The sequence below is a fragment of the Schistocerca nitens genome, chromosome 6 (assembly GCF_023898315.1).
Source record: "Schistocerca nitens isolate TAMUIC-IGC-003100 chromosome 6, iqSchNite1.1, whole genome shotgun sequence".
NCBI lineage: Eukaryota > Metazoa > Arthropoda > Insecta > Orthoptera > Acrididae > Schistocerca > Schistocerca nitens.
In genome coordinates, this window is record NC_064619.1 from 361,145,824 (window position 1) to 361,167,329 (window position 21,506).

Below are 21,506 nucleotides of genomic sequence, written 5' to 3' on the forward strand. Positions count from 1 at the left end.
TACCTCTTACAACAAGAATCATTTATTTCCAGAAGTAATTTTCTTAAATAATGCAAAGAATCTAGGTCAAGACAGCTGAACAGGTATTTGATTTTACCGCCGATATAGGTAAGCTCGCGTGAATAGGGAGAAAAATCTGAAAATTTATAATACTTGTCTTATTGTTACTAGAAACTGTAAATTTTTCTTGTACATTCTTTACCACAACATTTAAGCAACAAATTACAGGGCACATTGCTTTTATAATAGAATACATACAGAATGTATTAAAGATAACAATTAGATAGCACGTCTCCTTATTTACTGTTGCCAGTGAGGATGAGTCGGGACAGTCACTGAGGAGAGCCGGGACAGTGTTACAATGACATTTCTTCTTTTTTTAATTGTCGTATATTGCACATATATATTAATGAGGTATACGGAGGGCCTCAGGACGGCTGTCCATGGTTTTATCCAATAAAATAAAATATTTCTCAACGTCATGCTTATTAAGGCCACTGCAACGATATGAAAAGAGACCTTCAGCCCACCTGAATGTTATGTCGAGACTGCCATTTGTTATTGTTTCAAAAACTTATGTTCCATTCCATTTTACTCTGCGAAGAAGAAAACAGCTTTTCCTAAAACGTCAGAAACCAGTCTGAAACCGCAAGCCGAGAAACTAAGCATCAATTTTTTTAAATGCTTTTCTTATTCACCGATAAACGTAATTGTCCATTCGTCGTCTTCAGAAGATGACGGCGAAGACGGAAACTAGGCACCTCAAAATAGTTATGCTCCTACCTTGGTGGAATGCAATAATAACTTTGTCCATATCATCTTCCGTCCAACCGTCTTAATCATTACACATCTGCGAGAGAACAGTAAAAACTAAATTAGCAAAATGTTATGTCGTTATTCAGGCTTAATTTAGTGTCACTGTTCGACTAAAAAGTAGTGTTTCTAATCTACAGAGGTCAGTAACACAAACTGTTTTCCATGAACAGAAGAAATACCCTGAACTCCTTCCAGCTCTCCGATTTGTTATATACCACAAAAGAATGTATAATCAAAGTAACGATTAACTAACTATACTAAATTTAAAGAAACAAAATATTAGAAATCGCAAGTGTCTGTTCCTCTTACCTTCTACAAGTCTCGAGACTGGAACCCTCTTAGGCGTTTTTCTGATACATCAATTACAGACGATAATCTAGAGATGGCAGCAACTTCTTCTACGCAGTTCGTTTCTTCTGGTGAATCAATATTCCAAAGTCGTCCCTATTCAGCGACTGTCCCCATTAACATGAGCTTACCCTATTGACTGCACAGTGATTCGTCAGCTCGACAAATACTTCAGTAAGAAATAGGTAGTTACACGTCATGACTACAAGATAAGAAACAAAGGTTAATTTTTTATTCTAGGTGTAATCTTATTAATAGCTCACGCCCGTGCGCATCTGGAAAACGTTTCAGTATCTACTTCCGTTAAGCTAAAAGTCATCTTTATCTTCGATATCGGTATACGAGCTTTAGGCGAACTAGGGCGATGCATGATGATTTCATACAGAGAACTCATTTGTTTAACACTAGACAATATTCGATTTTCTTGCGGTCTGCAGATTACGTAGATGACTTTCCAGTATATAATTCTGCCCCCAGTTATTACTCTTCTTTGCACATACTGTACGTCCAGTAGCCGCAGTCCAAGGCACAACTAACGCACTAACGTGCTTCAATAAGTACGTAAAGTCGTAAGACAATATCACCAATCTTTACAGCAATACAAATTAATTATTTGAGGTGAATGGTATCAAGGTTTTCTGTGTTACCTGTACCACATACAAGAAGAAAGAAGGAAAGATATACAAGAATACTGTCACAGAGTTGACTTCATATCTGGAATGCTTTTAAGGTTCACTTCATGTTTACTTTGTAAGATATACAATCTCATACCGCAGCGCCATGGCTTTTTACCACCGAGCACTCGAAACATATTTTTAATCCATACTGAGCAGCACCAACTATCTATGAACGTCTTGGCAGGGGCACGTCCACTCCTATGCGGTTTTTTGATCTCTCGCTTGCACAACGCCTAGCATCATATTCCAGCTATTACGAGGCTACTCTTGCACACGTAGGCCGTAACGCGTTGGTTGTAATTAGAGTTAATGCACGCAGCGTTAAGCAACCCAGATGAGGATATGTGTACCGTTCTCTGTGTTACTGCAGGGATAACATTTACGTTACACCCCATTAACCAGAGTCAATTATGGGGAACTCGATATGGCTTTATCAAAATAGTGTTTAAATACTATCCTGGGTAGCAGTTACTTCATTACAGGAAATGTATTACATTTTACGATGGAGCAGAGAAATTGTTTCTTTATTTTAATTCAGACCCTTTTCGCACAACCATCCTCTGTGCTCACATTTACATTAAACATACACTTAGAATATAAGTTTAATTAAAGTACTGAACATCTCAAGTGATGTTAACGACGGCTTAAAATCAAATTTTACAGTAGAAAGGGAATAACTGTAGCTAATAAAATACTATAATAAACAATGGAATTAAAAGTAATCCCACTCTTTTTCTCCATTAACTGCTATGTATGACTCATGGTACTTGTGATGAATATGCACTAAATCTGTAGACTACTTTTCTAAAAAAAATTATCACTAGGTCGCAGTCGGTAATTACTCCTGATCCCAACAGAGTATTGTCGAACAAAGGGAGAGGTACATTTCCCCTCACTAGGTTCTTAATTACCCGTATTTGTTTAGTAGGACTTCTCATAAAGTCCAAGGCAATACCAATGACTTGAAAAGTTATTATGGTTTAGGGTGAGTCCTTATTAAACTGGAGATGCTTCTGCAGTTGGTTTTGTGGAACCTAGCTTCCGATGCGACCTTATCTTGAGCTGTTTAGTAATTGCCTCTTTGTTTGTTCCAGTCCTCTTGGAAAAGCATCATATAGATTCACTGTAATCTACAGACGAAGGTCAATGGCTAGGTAGCCTTTAACTATATACATGAAGACAGTAACTTGTTCTCGAAAGAACAGTTACTGTTGATGACCGTGCAGCTTTTCCCTGGAATAAATGATGACTAACTGACAACCTCAGCTGCCGACAGGTGTTGTTGTTATACCTCGATGTGGACAGCTGTGCGAATGCGCACAGGTTGCCCAAACTCTTACGGGAATAGCCAAAGCGTGCGCGAGTAATGAGTGGGTGGGCAAATGTCTATAAGGTACAATACATATGTAGAATTGTGGACAGTTGGGAATGTGAGTCTCACGGGAAGCGTGCAAGGGATAAGTCCCTGCAGTCGCGCTATTCATCTCTGTCCTCGGTGGCTCAGATGGATAGAGCGTCTGCCATGTAAGCAGGAGGTCCCGGGTTCGAGTCACGATCGGGGCACACATTTTCAGCTGTCCACATCGAGGTATAACAACAACACCTGTCGGCAGTTGAGGTTGTCAGTTAGTCATCATTAATTCTTTATAGAACACAATGACAATTACACACACGAAAGAATGGTGTTTTATCTACACACATTTTTCCACGTTATCTCCACCATGTTCTATGGCCTTCTTCCAGCGCAAAACAAGGGCGTTTATGCCCTGTCGGTACCAATCCATGTCCTGGTGGCGGAGCCAGTGCTTCACTGTGTGAATCACCTCCTCATCGTCCTCAAAATGTCTTCCTCGAATGGCATCCTTTAACACATTGGGGCCGACGGACGTACTAGATACGTTCACTACGTTTTAACCACAAAATCCCACGGGCGTATGTCATACGTTCTACACTTCCGACTTATTTATTCATGATTTAAACGCGTGTCTAATTGTTTTGCTTGTCGTAAGTGCATTGTTGATGGCTTGTGCGTGCCAGTCTCTCGTGAATGGTGCCAGTGTTACTTGAACTGCGCGCGCGCTCGGAATATTTTTGAAGGTTGTTTTTTTTTTCTATATCGGCTGCAGTATTGTACTATTGTGTGCATCCTTCCTGTGTGTAAAAACATATAAATAGTATATATGGCTAACAGAAACTGCTTGTCAAACTTAGAGATTGAAGAACTCTTGAACAATGGCTCAGAACGTGACAATCTTTCAGACGACATTGGCGATTTTTCAGAAGACGACGATGTCTCAAGTGAGCTGGAGAGCGAAACCTGCGCTGCTGATAGAAACATGGTAGTGAGTATGAAGAAGCTAATGCACAAGTTTCTATTAGTCAGGTTTCTGCCCTTCATAATGAATGGTGTCGTTTTGATGCACTCCCCGAATTACCTCTGTTTGAAGAAACGAGTGGAATTCAGGTTCCTGTTGATACATTATCAATATAACTAGACAGTTTGTTGCAGTTTTTTGATCATAGCATGTTTCTAAAAGTAATGTGAGAGACAAATATATATGCTAGTGATGCTATTTCTGAACCTCGCCGTCAGAACAGAATCAAACCAAAATCTTTATAGAACAAATAGAGAACAGTGAGGATACATGAAGTACATCATTTGTTTTCAATAGTTTTGCAGATCTGTGTTGCAAGGAAACCTAAATTTATACATCATTGATCTGAAGACCCTGTGCTTGATTCATCATTTGCTTCTCAGCTAATGTCACGAGATAGATTTTTTCATGTTCAGGATGCAGCATGTGTACAATAATGCGCTATGGATACCTCAACAAGAACTAGGCCATGACCCTCTGCATAAAGTAAGACCTGCTTCGGACTTTTTAAGAGAAAGATGCAGAAAAGTCTTTTATCCATCATGAAATCTGACTGTGGATGAAGCACTATATCCTTTTCGAGGAATAATTAGATTCTGTGTTTATTTGAAAGACAAACCGGAGAAATATGGGATAAAACTGTATGTTGTAAGTGATGCCCAAACAGATTACATGCGCAGTTCTGTAGTTTATTTCCTGAGAAAAAGGAAATATTGATAATTCTGTTAAATCCCTGCTGCTGAGGCTACGTTCATATTACTTGGGAAAAGGACATGTGGTATACATGGACAGATTTTATACAAGTTCTGCAGTCCTTGAAGAACAATGGTAAAGAAATACATTCGGAGTTGGAACTGTGATGAAGAACAGGATAGGTTTGCCTAGAGACCTAATAATCAAAAACAAAAGAAAGAAGAAATGACATTTCATCGCAAAGGACACCTTTCCTGCTTTAAATGGAAAGACAAACGTGGTGTGCACATGTTGTCAACACAGCATAAGATGACTGCTTCGCATGTCAACGCAAACTCGAGGCGTAGTTATTTTGAGGTAGTAAAGCCAGACGTTGTACTAGACTACAACTTGTTTAAAACAGCTGTTGACAGAGAATACCAGCTACTATCCCTTCCAGTGAATGTAAAATAGTGGAAAAAGATTTTCTTCCATATCTTTATGAGGGTAGTTGTAAATGCCAACATTATTCACTGTATCAAAATATCCAAAAAGTGTGCATTAGCAGATTTTGTCTGTAAATCAGCAAAGCAATTGGTTCAAAAAGGAGAGGAGCGGAACTAAATAAAGATCACATTCAGCATCTGGAGTTGTAAATGCAGACAGACTCTCTGGACGTCATTTTACTGAGAAACTGCCACCAACAGAAAAGAAAACAAACCAGGTATGAGATGCAAGGCCTGTTGGGAACAAGGGAAAGCTGCAGGAAAGGTAATTACGAAAGAGACCAGATACTGCTGTAGCCCATATACCACAGGCCTCTGTGTTCCGAGTGTTTTGAAAGATTTAATATACGAGTGAAGTTCTCTGATTTGTGAAAATGAGAAAAAAACATTTCACAATAAAACACTTTACCTATAAATGAAGCATTAAGTATATCCTGCTGTCTAGTGATTTTAAATCAATAGCCTACCATTCCCAACGACTTAAGAAAATTTTGTCCACTTCAGGAAGAAAATAAAAATGCTGAAAAACAGTATCTTTGCAGTAATAATTTACAAATCCCTGTATAATTTATTTTTGCTAAATGTATACATATTCATTAAGAGGAACGGTGGAAGGTTAAGCTGATATACTGCCTAAAGACGTAAGTAGGTCAGTAAACTTATTAAAAAATTGTAAATTCTAGCAAATTTCCTCAGGGTCCGGGTATTAACTGGATTGCCGACCCGTTAGGCTCCAGTGTGTTAATGGCCCAAACAAGTGGAAGTCCCAGGGGGCTAGGTCAGGTGTGTCAGCAGTGGATGGTCTCCCCTCCCGCTGCGAATCGTGGAGTTTCGCAGAACCGCCTTCTGATGACTTCAACCTCCGTGCTCAGCGACTAACTGTACTTCCGTCGGCAGCAGATGCCTCATAGACTTTGCAAGAGCGTTTGTGAATATTCACTACAGTTTCTTTCTCTGCAGTGAGAAATTAGATGACGGCACGTTGCTTGTAACGTACATCACCTACAGGCGCAGTTTTGAAACTTTCTTGCAGTTACGTTATCTGCCGGAAGTAACGGAAACTTGGCACACTCACTCAGGAGACTTAAAAGAATACATCGTAATGTTTCGCATTCGTAGCACTGTTTTCGACTGAGACTCTGCTGTGTGCTTTCACCCAAGTCGTTTCTCCGTGTTTTTCTTTGTAATTTTATCCCTCTCGAATCAGCTGTGTAAATGAACGTGATGCCGCGAGCCGAAACAGATCAGAAAATTAAGGCCTTCGTTTCTGATGTAATAACTGATTAACGGAGAAAGCGTAGAACTTACATCTTCCGTAAATTTTGAGTAGTTGTTGTAAAGCAATGCAAATACACGTACAACGAAGACACCGAGAAATACCAAGAAATTAAGAGTAGCCCGTAGGAAGTGAATGAATCTGTTTCTAAAATCAGTCGCCAGTCGAATTGGACAAACTCTACCCATTAACCAATTGGTTATTACAATAGCAACTAATATGTAACTTATCTGAACAAACGACGAAAAAGTTCGCATATGAAACCTACAAATGGTTAAATGATGAGCTCTCGCCATTACTGTCAAAATTGCGTTAACTCACAGTAGAGCTGTTTGCGTACAATAACAAGAACCAAAGTTGAGCGCTGTTGCTAAACCAAAACACGAAAACGAAGGAAGCGATAGAACACTTTCACAAAATCAATCAGGAAACGATAAGCTTGGCAAAATATAGTTTAGTTTTCCAGTATGACTGCATTTAAATTACTTTAGCGTCACTTTAATAACATTCATTGAAAGTTTCACTGTCTCCAACTGTTATATTGAAGAAACTGATTGACAGGTTAAGATTTTATTGCTGACGATTTATATCGTTTTACGACAAAACGAAAGTGGCACAATTTTAATTTCTTTCTCTAAATGAGAGGTTAGACATTCATCAACGACACTTCAATTACAATAGGATGGTTAGATAGGTAACGATGATTGAGGTTTAAAACAAGATTTTTTTTACATAATTTGCATTATATTCATTTAGCAGTTGTTAATATAATTCCATGGAGATGTCTTACAAAAGTTCTATGCTAGTCTGATGTGAATAAAGGTTGTCGATGCTGTTGAGAGGACGGTTTTAGTGTGGCCGACAATGCTCCATTAGTTGCAGTAGTTTCGAAACACTTTAGTCAACTGCAGTTGCTGTATGGGAAGATCAACACGTTGCTAGCAATAGGTCTCGTAAAATAGGATTTGGCCTCACACTGTTCAACTTCTCGTCTTGCACAAGGTACAGACGACCGTTTTGCAGGGTGTCCTAGACGAATGTTCAGTTTTTCGGGGCTATGACAGGAACGATCATTCTAAGCAAAAAAAGTCTGCTAAACAAGGGGTCTAAAAAGCATACCTTAAGAGCTATGAGCATTAATTCATCCTCCCTACTGTGAAACGTATCTCTTCTATTGAAGGATTGCTCATAGTTATTAAGGTATGCAGTTTAGAGGTCATGTTTACTAGACTTTTTTGCTTCGAATGATGGACTTGACATATCCCTGAAATTGGCAATTCCCCCTAGGAAGCCATGGACGTCATGACTGTAGTTGCAGAGCAGAACGCGCGCACTCTGACATGACATCATGACATGACAACACCTAGAGTCTGCATCATAGTTTACTGTCTGATATATACATAGGGAAAGCTGGGAGTATATATATATATATATATATATATATATATATATATATATATATATATATATATATATATATATATATATATAGCTTTAATCACGCGTAAAGTTTCGAAGTTACCGAAAAACAAATACTTTTGCAATCATTTTTGCTTGGACAAAATTAGATAATACCTTAGTAAAACATTTTAAAAAGTTTATCTCGACACATACTTTTACACCTTTTCTGTTACGCTGTATTGATCGTTCCGTTATATCAATTTTATAATTACCCACAGATTATATATAGTTGTACGTTATGATTGACTGTAGCACAGACGGAATTATTTACTAACAAAATTTTGTTTTTGTTTTCGAAAACAGCCTCAGTCGCACTTTGTATTTTTTATTATGATCGGTTTCGCTCTTCAAAAGAACAAGAGCATCATCAGAATATACAGTTTAAAGTTGGCTGACAGCATTAAGGATTGTCTTTACATTTGGCTGACAGCTCTAAAGATTAATTTGACTGCATTATAGCACTTTTGTTTAAAGTACAGTAGTAAATGATGACATTGAAATCCAGTGTCATCATTTACTAATGCACTTTAAACGTAATTTTAAGTACTATAGTACAGCCAAATTAATCTTTAAGCTGTCAGCCAACTTTAATGCCATCAGCCAACTTTATTTGTTTATTCTGATGATCCTCTAGTTTATTTGAAGGGTGAGACCGATCATAATAAGAAATACAAAATGCGACCTGCGGCTGTTTACTTAGCTTTAACAGTCGCTTCCCCTACAAACAATACCTGCTCTTGGTAAAATTTTGTTTATTGCTATCTCCACATGTACTTCAACGCTTGCAGGATACCGACTCACTACACATTAAAATTCTAGGTCCAAACTGATGGTACATTTTCTATATTCTCTTGTTTTTGGACGCATACAATGTACACAATAGTATTTATTTTGGGATTACAATTACGCTAATTTTTATAATTACGTGTTGTTTGCCGTTGACTGTCTTATTTATTACAACTTCTACGACTGCACTTTTGGCCTTAAGTCATTATTAGGTGATAATGTACTGAAATAGAACAGTTGTCAACATTAATAAATTGAGTAAAACGGATGTAAACATTTATACTGACATGAGTCATAGAGATTCAATCATCTTGAGAGATTCACCGACTGTATTGATATTTACAGCAATTCTCATGTATTTGTATTTAAGACTTCCACGTAAGACACAATAAATTGTTTATGTGACAAGTCCATGTTAATCGAGAATGAAATCAGTCCAAGAACTTATGTTTTCAATTTTACTGTAAAAATTTAAGAAATTAGAATTATGGTCGCTACCCCGTAACTGACGACTTGCCTTGTGAATACTGCTGCTGTTAACCTCGAAGGTGAGGTTTCTAATCCCTTGTGATACGACCACCTATTCCCGTATCTACCATCCGTATTGCAAGTCCTCTTCCACTTAACGCATGTGAAAGTTTGTTATTTTTCTAAACTCATGTTTATAAGCCTCAAGTTGGTAAATGAAAAAAGATATCGGAATGTGTACCGTTCCTCACAAGCGACTTCTAACCAAGCTGCGGGCCTATGGGGTATCGTCTCAGTTGTGCGGCTGGATTCGTGATTTCCTGTCAGGAAGGTCGCGTTCGTAGTAACAGACAGCAAATCTTCGATTGAAACTGAAGTGATATCAGGTGTTCCCCAGGAAAGCGTCCTGGGACCTCTGCTGTTCGTGATCTATATAAATGACCTGGGTGACAATCTGAGCAGTTCTCATAGCTTATTCGCAGATGATGGTGTAATTTACCGTCTAGTAAGGTCATCAGTTGCAAAGCGATTTAGAAAAGAATGCTGTATGGTGTGGCAGGTGGCAGTTGACGCTAAATAACGAAAAGTGTGAGGTGATCCACATGAGTTCCAAAAGAAATCCGTTGGAATTCGATTACTCGATAAATAGTACAATTCTCAAGGCTGTCAAATCAGCTAAGTACCTGGGTGTTAAAATTACGAACAACTTCAGTTGGAAAGACCACATAGATAATATTGTGGGGAAGGCGAGCCAAAGGTTGCGTTTCATTGGCAGGACACTTAGAAGATGCAACAATTCCACTAAAGAGACAGCTTACACTACACTCGTTCGTCCTCTGTTAGTATATTGCTGCGCAGTGTGGGATCCTTACCAGGTGGGATTGACGGAGGACATCGAAAGGGTGCAAAATAGGGCAGCTCGTTTTGTATTATCACGTAATAGGGGAGAGAGTGTGGCAGATATGATACGCGAGTTGGGATGGAAGTCATTAAAGCAAAGACGTTTTTCGTCGCGGCGAGATCTATTTACGAAATTTCAGTCACCAACTTTCTCTTCCGAATGCGAAAATATTTTGTTGAGCCCAACCTACATAGGTACGAATGATCATCAAAATAAAATAAGAGAAATCAAATCTCGAACAGAAAGGTTTAGGTGTTCGTTTTTCCGCGCGCTGTTCGGGAGTGGAATGGTAGAGAGGTAGTATGATTGTGGTTCGATGGACCCTCTGCCAAGCACTTAAATGTGAATTGCAGAGTAATCATGTAGATGTAGATGTAGGTGCAGGGCTACAGAACTACGTGAAAACTTGGTTTTGAACGGAAATATGTGGCGCTCACGCTATACAGTGTTAAATCCAGACTAACTGGTACATCAAACAATTCATCTGCGATAGAGCAGTCCTTTTTCAACGAGATTTACATACACCATCTGACTGCACAACAAAATGACTCAGATTAAAATGTTGGCCCTGAATATTGTTGAACTTTACTTTAGCCTTGCAAACAATCACCGTATCAGAGCTGTTATTGTAACTACACAACAATGAAACGTAAGAATGAACACATCTGAGTTTCTGTTCAAACTGCTTGCAAATTCACAAGATAGCATTTTACTGAAATCTTCTACTGGTATTAAGCATCTGAATTCATATTATTTTCACAAATAACTCTAACAATCTGTGCCTTACAGTGGACACGAAGTTTGATGAAAAATTAAATTTACTGTTATACTTGGGCTCACGAAACGCTCGTCTGCTCTGCATCTTGTCACTACTAGGAATATTCATGTCACTATCCAAAACTAAATTTCATTTGGTGTACTTGCGATGGCAATGCAAGACGGCATCATCAATTTTCATGAAATGCTTCTCAGGACACAACTCGTGATGTGCAATGCGATCGTGTATACAGTCATGAAAGTAAATGATGCTTTATTAAGTCATGACAACAATACACATTTTCGGAACCTTTTCACGCGTAGACAAATTAGCAACACATTTCTTAACTCTCTTGTGTACAATTTCCTTCCTTGACACTTGTTTCAACTGCAAGACAGAATTATGTGTCCCAAATTTCAACCATATGCGATGTTCTAACAGTAAGAAACTAGACAGTTACTAATATACAAAAAAAGTGAATTAACTTAAATTTTGGGTTTTTGAGATTCTTCCATTAATATAATCTCATTTTCTTTCCTCAAAACATATTATTACAAAATTCCTTTTTAAATAATGCTGCCACCAGTACACAACAGGTCGGCCTCCATCAGTTTTCAAACCAAGTACATAGCCAGACTGTCCAACACACACTGCTACTCTCCTCAAAAGAAGTAACCTCTCTGGCTAAAGAATATAATATTACAGAGGTTGAGTACATTTATCAAATTGACACTTTCAACCACATTTATGACCAAAACTACCTACAAATCGTCATGGCAAATAGGACAGTCCCCTTTCACATGTTCTTTCCGATATAAACGAATGTCACATGCTTAGTGCGTTGTTTTCGTGAATGGGGGAATAATAGATTCCATATCCAGTGTGAACGTTCTCTAAAGTAATGAGCTGAATATTCCGTTCTGAGGTAGTCTAAATTTAACTTCCTTAATAAAATTTGAGAACGTTCCTTCACTCAAGCCACGATTCTAGTGTCTGCTTTGACCACTTCCCATTTTTTATTTTATTTTATCTTTTTTTCATTTGAAAGAATACATCATTGCTGTGTTCTTCTTCTATACATATTTTTCTTCTCTACACTCTTAGAGTTAGGCTTTTACGCCGTTATCGAGTGCAATGCTCTTATTAGACCATTAGCGCATCATATCTGGTAAGGTCACCCCAAAGATGATTTCCTGTGCAAGATAGTGATACCATTAGACTATAACATCCGACAATTGAAGAATCTTCATAGGTCACGAGTATGGGAATGACAATTTATGTTGTCCAATGTTTAATCAATATCACCTAGCGCCATAATTAATTACATCTCCATAGTAAGACGGAACAACTTCCCGTGGCAGATGAGTGCTCGGCTAGTGTATATTGTCACCATCAGGAAATTTCTAGGAATTCAGTTTAATAGCCCTCTACATCTCGTGTTTTCAGACACATTAGTTGCTCTGTTGGTATTGCACATTCTCAAATTAACCTCCAGTAGAAAAATCCGATACTGAGAAAATTATTAGAGTAAATTTAGGGTGAAATACAGGCTCAATAAACAAATAAAACTTTTGCTGTTGGAACGAAAGCCAGAGATTAAAAACGAACATCATTACCAAGAACATTAAGCATCATTTGACAAAATAATGACTTATCTGAGCTCAAATAAGTTATCAGGACAACTAAAACCTGTAACAGGTGTAATAATAGGAGCTTTTGTGAACTTGGGTTGATAAGTTGTGACAGCTAGAAATTAGTATCATATTTCTAGGAAAATCTGCGCACTACCGAAGAAGAAGCGAGCGACTGAATGTTTGAATGTGAGAATCACAGCATGATCAATGTATCTCAAGAGTGGAAATCTGGTGTAGTATTATACGGAAAAATAGAGCGAAAATGCACTCAAATTAGTTTGTTAGAAGTAAACATAGTTACCAGAGAAACAATTCTGGATTTCATTTCGTTTTGGAAGGAAGACTATAGAACATCCAACACAGATCGGCAGTATTCATGAGCCTGGAGAACGTTTTTGACTACACAAGTGAAATTTAAATCCTTCGAAAAAGACACACACGAGTCATTTACAATACTCATGAAAACCAATCGAGAGCAAAGAGCGACGTTTCATGTTTGCCTTCATACAGGCTTCAAGTTTTTTGTAACCTTATCTGTAGCTTAAGTTGTGTTCCATAGAAGAAATGAAGAGTGTGAGAGAAAAAACTGCGGGAGAAAAAACAATAATGCTCAAGTTGCTTACTTATTTAGTTTGTTTGTCCATAGATAACTTACACTGTCGTATTTGACAATTCATTGTAATGCAAAGAGATGAAAAAGCTAAAGAAGTATTTCGTTCATAAATACAGTTTTTTTAATAAGATATAGGTTTATCTGGCAAAGGATTTGTGAATGTGTACAATATTTTTTGTGTAGGTATTTAATTAGAGCTGTTGGGTGGAATGGTAAGAATAATGAATATGAAATGTGGGATAACTCAGGACCAATCTTAAAACAAAAGTGACCAGCGGAAAGGAGATACAGTAGCTGTTTGGGACGCAATATTATACAAGACTGCACAAGAAAGAAAGACAGTAGTAACCGAGAAGAAAAGAACAAAAAAACTGATATTTAGGGGCCAAATAGCGACATTAACGTCAGGAAGATATCGCTTTACACACCTAGGCCCCAATATTCAGTGGAAATGATGCATGAACCGTGGAAAATTTGGAAGCGAAGACAGAAAGATAAGAATACAAAGAAAGTAAGTGACTGCATGAAGTATAAAATGAAGACATAGTGGGAAGAATTGTTGATGAAGGAGATACTTGTAAAACCCTTACTAGATAAAGGGCAGGTTCGTAGATTATGTACTCAATAGGAATGCTTTACCTCGCACTGAAAGGAACTGTTGCGGAGAACGGATGTAGGAGTAGAAAAAGATTCAATTTGGTAAAAAAGTTTAGGGAGTTTACAAAATTAATACAAAGCAGAGAAAGATTGAACTCAGCAAGAATTTAGATCAGAGATAAATACTGTTTATCTTAATTTATCGTGAATGTACGAATTAGAGTACTGAAGGCCGTCAACTGTTCCTTGTGAACGGGCTTAGGTCTGCGGTAATAATCGAGGGTTCATAGCCACCCAACGTTCGTAGAATTGCAAAGCACGAACAGAGAGGGAAAATCCGTGGTTTTATTCCGATGCCGAGTTTCCATAAAATTCCTCGAAGTCCTTACTTCTACAGGCATGACTTGAGCACTTGCACAGACAGAGAGATTCTCTTGTATTGTAGCGACAAGTGAAGTTTGCCAAGCACACAATTTGTCAAGGAGTTTCTGCTTTACTAAGAGATTTAATAACGGATTCAAGGTAAGACATTTTCCCACTTTCCAGTCTACTGTTTTATAGGTACTGTACCCTTTCTGACTCACAGGATTTGAAAATATTCCGAAAGTAAATCACTCCCTATGTCAATTGGCCATAAAAGATCACGCTGTTTAAAAACCAATTCTGAAAAATTCTCGTATTCTGTTGGATTGTATAATTACATCGTAGAATAAAAGAGATCTCAAACATCTGTAAACAGCATTGTTGTTTTGCATACTCTTTTAAATTTTTCCCCAAAGTTTAGGTTCAGAATCGCTTGGTAATTTATCACTTAGTTGTGACCAAAGCGGTTGGTTTATGCTGTTAATTTAATCTTGTCTGAAACAATAACTTTACACGTTGCTTCACATGCCCCACACAGCTGCGTGTAAAACTATTCGTTTTCCTCTGGTCCGTATTGTCTCTTCAGAGTTCCGCACAAACTTTTATAGCGAACAGAGGTGCTCAGTTTTTTAGGGTGGTTTATAGACTTGCTCTTAGCGATGCTATACGTGTACTCACAAACAATCGTCTAGATGGTCTACGAGAATGGCCAGAACTCAAGACGTTACAAATAAAACTTCTAACCCAGCAGTACCAAATTAAGCTCAGTAGTAAATGATCGCAATACTGACTAACAATTTCGACTTAAAAATAAATAAAGAAAAGACTCAACATCTCAATAAGAGCCAGATTACAGTTGCATGACGTTACAAATTTGTAGATATTTTCCCAACATCTTTACGTCCTGTAGTGTGAAATGACGACACACAAAATTTTTGTACGACAGTTTACTTACTCTTTTTGCAAAAACCAAGGTTGTGAGTATCACCACCTCTTTCTTCTCATGGCAATCATACACAATATAGATATGTTTCACGTTCCAGTATCGTGTGTTGGTGGTGAGTATCGTCACCGTTCACTTCTCATATGACTGTGGTATTGTTCACATCGTTTTTCCTCTTTTATTATTATGAACAGTATTACATCTTCATCAGATGCGGCTTTTTTAATTTACGTTTCCATCTATTTTTATGGGCCTATACAAAATTTGTGGTCGGTAAGTTGAGGTTACATTGTTTTTATGTTGATTTTGGTCTCTATTGAGGCTGATATATGATGAAAATAAGGCTTAATACTTAGAACAATTTTTAAACATTTGTAGATACCGCATTTCTTCTTCGTAATGCAAACCGCATAGTTATGACATTTTTTCTCATTTGTGAAATAAAATATGAGTTCACTTTCATTTTGTCATTTATCCAAGCCTGTGGATAGAACGAACGTAATTCCAATACATAGAGAAAGCCAGGTTTTCTCTGTGTGCTGGTATTTCCTTCGTTGGTTCCTCTGTGTATACTGGAAACGTCAGTCACCAGACTATCTCGTAATTTTCCAACGTCATATCTTGGTAATATTGACTATTGTAAGTTCTTTGGCCAAGTTATTTATTTTTTACTAATTACAGGTTACACGTGTACACGTTCGTGCCAGAGCCAGTGTTATTCGTGCTTACATACCAAATGTGCCGTCACATCGTGGCTCCATGATCAATAGTTAAATTCTAGTCCAGGGCTTGATCATCGAGAGGCAATGCGACGAGGGAAAATAAAAGGTTGTGGCTTCATCGAAAGAACTGCGGAGGAATTCCAATGGATCAGGGAAACAACTGAAAACCTAATTCAGAACGGACGATCGAAAGAAGATTTCAATTTCACACCTGATGAATATAACTCCAATGGCTTACTATAAATAGCGCCTCCACCCACTTTCATTATTGGAATTGGGATTTGTGACACACCTGCAGCCTTGTCAACAAGGCTGTTATCGTCTTGGAACACGGTAGCGTCCACCATACCTAGCTTGAAGATTTAGAACAAATAATAACGCCTGGACATCGTTGTAATGAAATAAAATTCCTCGTTCATGTTCACTTGAAGGAGAGGGCTTGAAAAACACTCTGCACCCTCTGCTTTACCGAACCATCTCTAGCCTGAACTTCTTTTCAATGTTTACCGTGTGTTCCTCTCCTGGACGATTCGGCGGAGAAGCTCCCAGTTTATCTTACTAGTCAACTTATTGGTCCTATACCACCACATCTCAAACACTTTTCTTCTCTGATTTTCCTACATTCCATGTATCGCTACCACACAGTATTGTGCTCTAAACGTACATTTTCAGAAATCTCTTCCTCAAATTAAGAACGATGTTTGATAATAATAGACTTCTCTTGGCAGCATATAACCCTTCTGCCCGTGCTAAACTTCTTGCTTCGTCCGTTATGTGTTGTTATGCTTGCAAGGAAGCAAAAATTCTTAACTTCGTCCAGTACTTGATCCCCAATTTTGATGTTAATTTCCTCGCTGTTCTCATTTCTGCTCCTCCTGTTACCTTCATCTTTTTCTGGTTTAGTCTCAATGCATGTTCTGTACTCTTTAGACTGATAATTCCACTGAATAGATCCTGTAATTCTTCTTCACTTTCAATAAGGATAGCAAGTTATCAGCGTATCTTAACATCGATATCCTTTCACCCTGAAATTTAATCCCCTCTCTTAAATCTCTCTTTCATGTCAGTCGTTGGTTTTTCGATGTATAGATTAAACAGGAAGGATCAGAGATTACATTCCTGTCTTACACCATTTTTAATCCGAGCACTCCGTTCTTCATCTTCAGTTCTTATTGACCCTTTTGATTTTTGTACGTGCTGCATTTATCCGCCTTTCCCTAGAGCTTACTCCTATTTTTCTCAGAATTTCGAACATCGTGCACCATTTTATAGTGTCGAATGCTTTTTACAGTTCAAGAAGTCCTATAAAATTGTCTTGACTTTTTTTACGTAAGTCTTGTTTCCGTTACTGAAAGCGTCACAACTGCCTCTTTAGTGCTTTAACCTGTCCGTAAGACAAATTGATCGTCATCTAATAGATCCTCTGTCTTATTTTCCATTCATTTGTGTATTTGCCTTGTCTTGCTGTTTGGACACTTGATGTGTTAAGCTGATTGTGCAGGGTTTCCCGCACGTATCTGCCCTTGCTACATCCATCCGCTCTATCCTCTTTGTTTAAATGTAGAATTCACATTGCACTCTTAATTTTACCACCCTTCCTTTCGGTTGCCTTTTCTGTAAGCAGAATCTTAGAAACCTTTAAGTGTTTTCTATAGGCATTTCTATATTCCTCAATTTCCCTATTTTTGTTTTTCGTTTTTGTTTACTAACGAAGATTTTTTCTCGACTTTATTGTGATACTCAATATCGCAGCATCTACAGCCTCAGCGAACTTCAAATACATCTCATTATTCCTCTGTACTTTAGTATCGTACGTCATTCAGCATTGCGTCTGCCAGACGATATTTTTTTACACTTCAGCTTACTCTTGATCATTGCTAAATTGTGATCCGAGTGTATCTATATCTGCCTCCAGGTATGACGTACAATCCAGTAGCCAATCTCTTCACTCATTCCTACTACGGAGCTCATATTCTCCCGTATCGGAGTCTTCTGTTCCTTCCCCTGCTACCAGTCATTGATAAAATTATCCTTGCACTAGGTATACTTCAGGATTGCATTTGTCTAGGTAACATAATTATTTAAGTGATTAACATTACAAGATCACAGGTTGATGCAAGCGTGAACAAAGCCATTGCAAATTTGAAATGCTGGTACATTAATAACTGGTGCAGTCGGCAGAATGTTGAATGCGAGCATGTAAACTTGCATGCATTATGTTTTAAAGGTGCCGGATGTCGGTTTGTAGGATAGAATTCAATACCTGTTCCACTCGGTCCATCCATACAGCGCGGTCAGTGCTGGTTGTGGACGATGTTGGAGTTGTCGTCCCATGAAGTCCCATATGTGGTCGACTGGAGACAGATCCGGTGACTTACCAGGCCAACGCAATATATCAAAGCTCTGTAGAGCATGTTGGGGTACAACAGCCGTATGTGGGAGAGCGTTATCCTGTTGGAAAACACCCCCTGGAATGTTGTTCTAGGATGGCAGCACAACAGGTTGAATCACCAGACTGAATTACAGATTTGTAGTCAGGGTGCGTAGAATAACCACGAGAGAACTCCTGTGTCATGCAAAAATCATCCCAGACTATAAAGCCAGGTGTAGGTCGGGTTTGTCTAGCACGTAAACAAGTTGGTTGAAGGCCTCAACTGGCCTCCTCCTAGCCAACATACAGTCATCACTGGCACCGAGACAGAACCAGCTTCCATCAGAAAACACAATGAGCTCACGCGCGACACCAATGAAGTCGTAATGGCCATGATTTGGGGTCAGTGGAATAAATGCTACAGGTCGTCTGATTCGGAGCTTTCTTTGAAATAAGTGACTTATAACACTTCGCTGTGTCACGAAGGGCCAACTACTGCTCAAATTGCGGCTGTAAGTGCAATACGATGCACCAGGGCCAAACGCCGAACACGTGGGCTTCCCTGTCGTTAGTACCACGTGGCCTTTCGGAGCCCGGTCTTCTTGTGACTGTACATTCTCGTAACCACCGCTGCCAACAATCATGTACAGTGGCTACACTCTGTCTTTCAGTAACATCGCAGTCCGCCCCTGGTAGCTGAGTGGTCAGCGCGACAGGCTGTCAATCCAAAGCGCCCGGTTTCGATTCCCGGCTGGGTCGGAGATTTTCTCCGCTCAGGGACTGGGTGTTGTGTTCTCCTAATCATCATCATTTCATCCCCATCGACGCGCAAGTCACCGAAGTGGCGTCAAATCGAAAGACTTGCACCAGGCGAACGGTCTACCCGACGGGAGGCCCTCGTCACATGACATTTCATTTCAGTAACATCGCAGAAGGAACATCCAGCTTCTCGCAGTCCTGTTACACAATCTTGTTCAAAACAAGTGAAGTGTTGATAATGGCGTCTTTGTCTCCTTAAAAGCGTTCTAGGTTAACATCAATTCCATGCCTGCATTCAGTCTCAAAGGTAAATAACACTGACGACCGTTACAGCGTCTGTTCAAAGCAAACCCGATTTGGATCCTCATTGTGGCGCTTCTAGCGCCACTCTTATGCGACTGGCGCAAAGGGAGAATATACCTCGTCTTTCAGATGTAGAAACACGCCTAGCAACTATCTTTTACGTTGCATAACTCCTTCTTGCGATTGTTTTCCGAGAGTTTACTTTCCCTACCTCTTAATCTTCGTCGACATGTATACCTGAAATATTGTTGCTGGCGTTAGTTTGCTGTCGATTCTGATAAGAACAATCCTATAACTGAACTGATCACAGCAACTCTCTCACTTCCATACAGAGCCGGTTCATGGCCGAAATGACAGAGCCGCCGCTGAGAAAGGTGCCACAGGCACCCAAGCGGGAGATTCGTACGCAGTGCGTTTCACACTTAAAAGGGAACCTCCCCATCGCACCCCCCTCAGATTTAGTTATAAATTGACACAGTGGATAGGCCTTGAAAAACCGAACACAGATCAATCGAGAAAACAGGAAGAAGTTGTGTGGAACTATGAAAAAATAAGCAAAATATACAAAATGAGTAGTCCATTTGCGACATAGGCAACATAAAGGACAATATTAGATGATCAGTGCCGTGGTCTCGTGGTTAGAGTGAGCAACTGCGGAACGAAAGGTCCTAGGTTCGAGTCCTCCCTCGAGTGAAAATTTTACGTTCTTTATTTTCGCAAAGTTACGATCTGTCCGTTCATTCATTGACGTCTCTGTTCACTGTAATAAGTGTAGTGTCTGTGTTTTGCGACCGCACCGCAAAACCGTGCGATTAGTAGACGAAAGGACGTGCCTCTCCAATAGGAACCGAAAACATTTGATCGCAAGGTCATAGGTCAACCGATTTCTCCACAGGAAAACACGTCTGATACATTCTTTACGACACTGGTGACGGCATGTGCGTCACATGACAGTAATATGTTGTCGACCCACCTAACTTGCACACTTGGCGAATGGGTAAAAAGATTATTCTACCTTGCCCGATTTAGGTTTTTTTGTAGATGTGATAATCACTCCAAAAAAGTGATGAAAACATAAGAGTTTGTCACATAAACTGCATCAAATGAATGCAACAGTTTCAGAGTCGCACAGTTTTCCCTGTGCTCTGTCAAAACGTTTTCAAATGTTTCCGTGCGTAGATCGTCAAATTCTGTATATGTCCAAGCAAATCTGAACATTTCCTGGAATTTTGGAAAGCGAAGTTGATTATGTGTGAGTGCCTGAACTTTGATAATTATCTGAAAATAAAAAAATAAAATTTTCACCCGAGAGAAGATTTGAACCAAGGACCTGTCGTTCTACAGCTGCTCACGCTAACCACGGGACCACTGCGCTCATAAGCTAACATACTCCTTGTTGTTGCCTACCTTGCACATGGACTACTCAGTTTGTATATTTTGCTTATTTTTTTCATAGTTCCACACAACTTCTTCCTGTTTTCTCGATTGATCTGTGTTCAGTTTTTCAAGGCCTATCCCTGTGCCAACTTATAACTAAATCTGAGGGGGGTGCGATGGGGAGGTTCCCTTGTTAGTAGCGAAAACAGACCCGGTTGACAGTGCGCAAAAGAAAGAGGGAGGGTGACGTCAAATTCAAGTTGCTTGTGTGGAAAAATGTTGTCAAGTTGGCCTGGTCCTACATTCCTATTCATGATGCACCTCATTCCCATTTTACCATTTTCAGCTGCTGTTGATACCGCCCTACATTCGTGTGGCCAGAACTACTTATCTTGAAACTTTCTGGCAAGTCAATAGCATGTGCCAAACAAGTACTCGAACCTGAGACGTTCTCCCTTCATGGGCAATTGTTTTACAGACTGAACTACCCAAGCACGACTCACAATCCGCCCTCATGGAAGTAATTTCGTCAGTGCCTCAACTTCTACCTGCCAAACTTCACAGACGTTCACCTGCATATCTTGAGGATTAACACTCCTGAAAGAAAGTACATTACCTAAAGCCTGAGGAATTGTTTCCAGCATGAATTTTCACTCTGCAGCGGAATGTGAGGAGATGAGGTACTGGCGGAAGTGAAGTTCTGAGAGGGGCTTCTCAGTGTTGAGGATCGCCAATACAAACCAGACCATCACCAATTACTTGACACTTCAGGGCCCATCTT

The 21,506-nt window shown here is 39.2% G+C and overlaps 1 protein-coding gene across 1 annotated transcript in view; it reads left to right on the forward strand.

Moving 5' to 3' along the window:
* Nucleotides 1-4,021: 4,021 nt before the first annotated feature.
* Nucleotides 4,022-21,506, forward strand: part of LOC126263361 (neural-cadherin-like) — a 454,211-nt gene continuing 436,726 nt past the window's right edge. The window contains exon 1 of the mRNA XM_049960451.1: nt 4,022-4,183. Within this exon, the coding sequence (XP_049816408.1) occupies nt 4,022-4,183 (162 nt within the window). The remainder of the gene's footprint in view (nt 4,184-21,506) is intronic.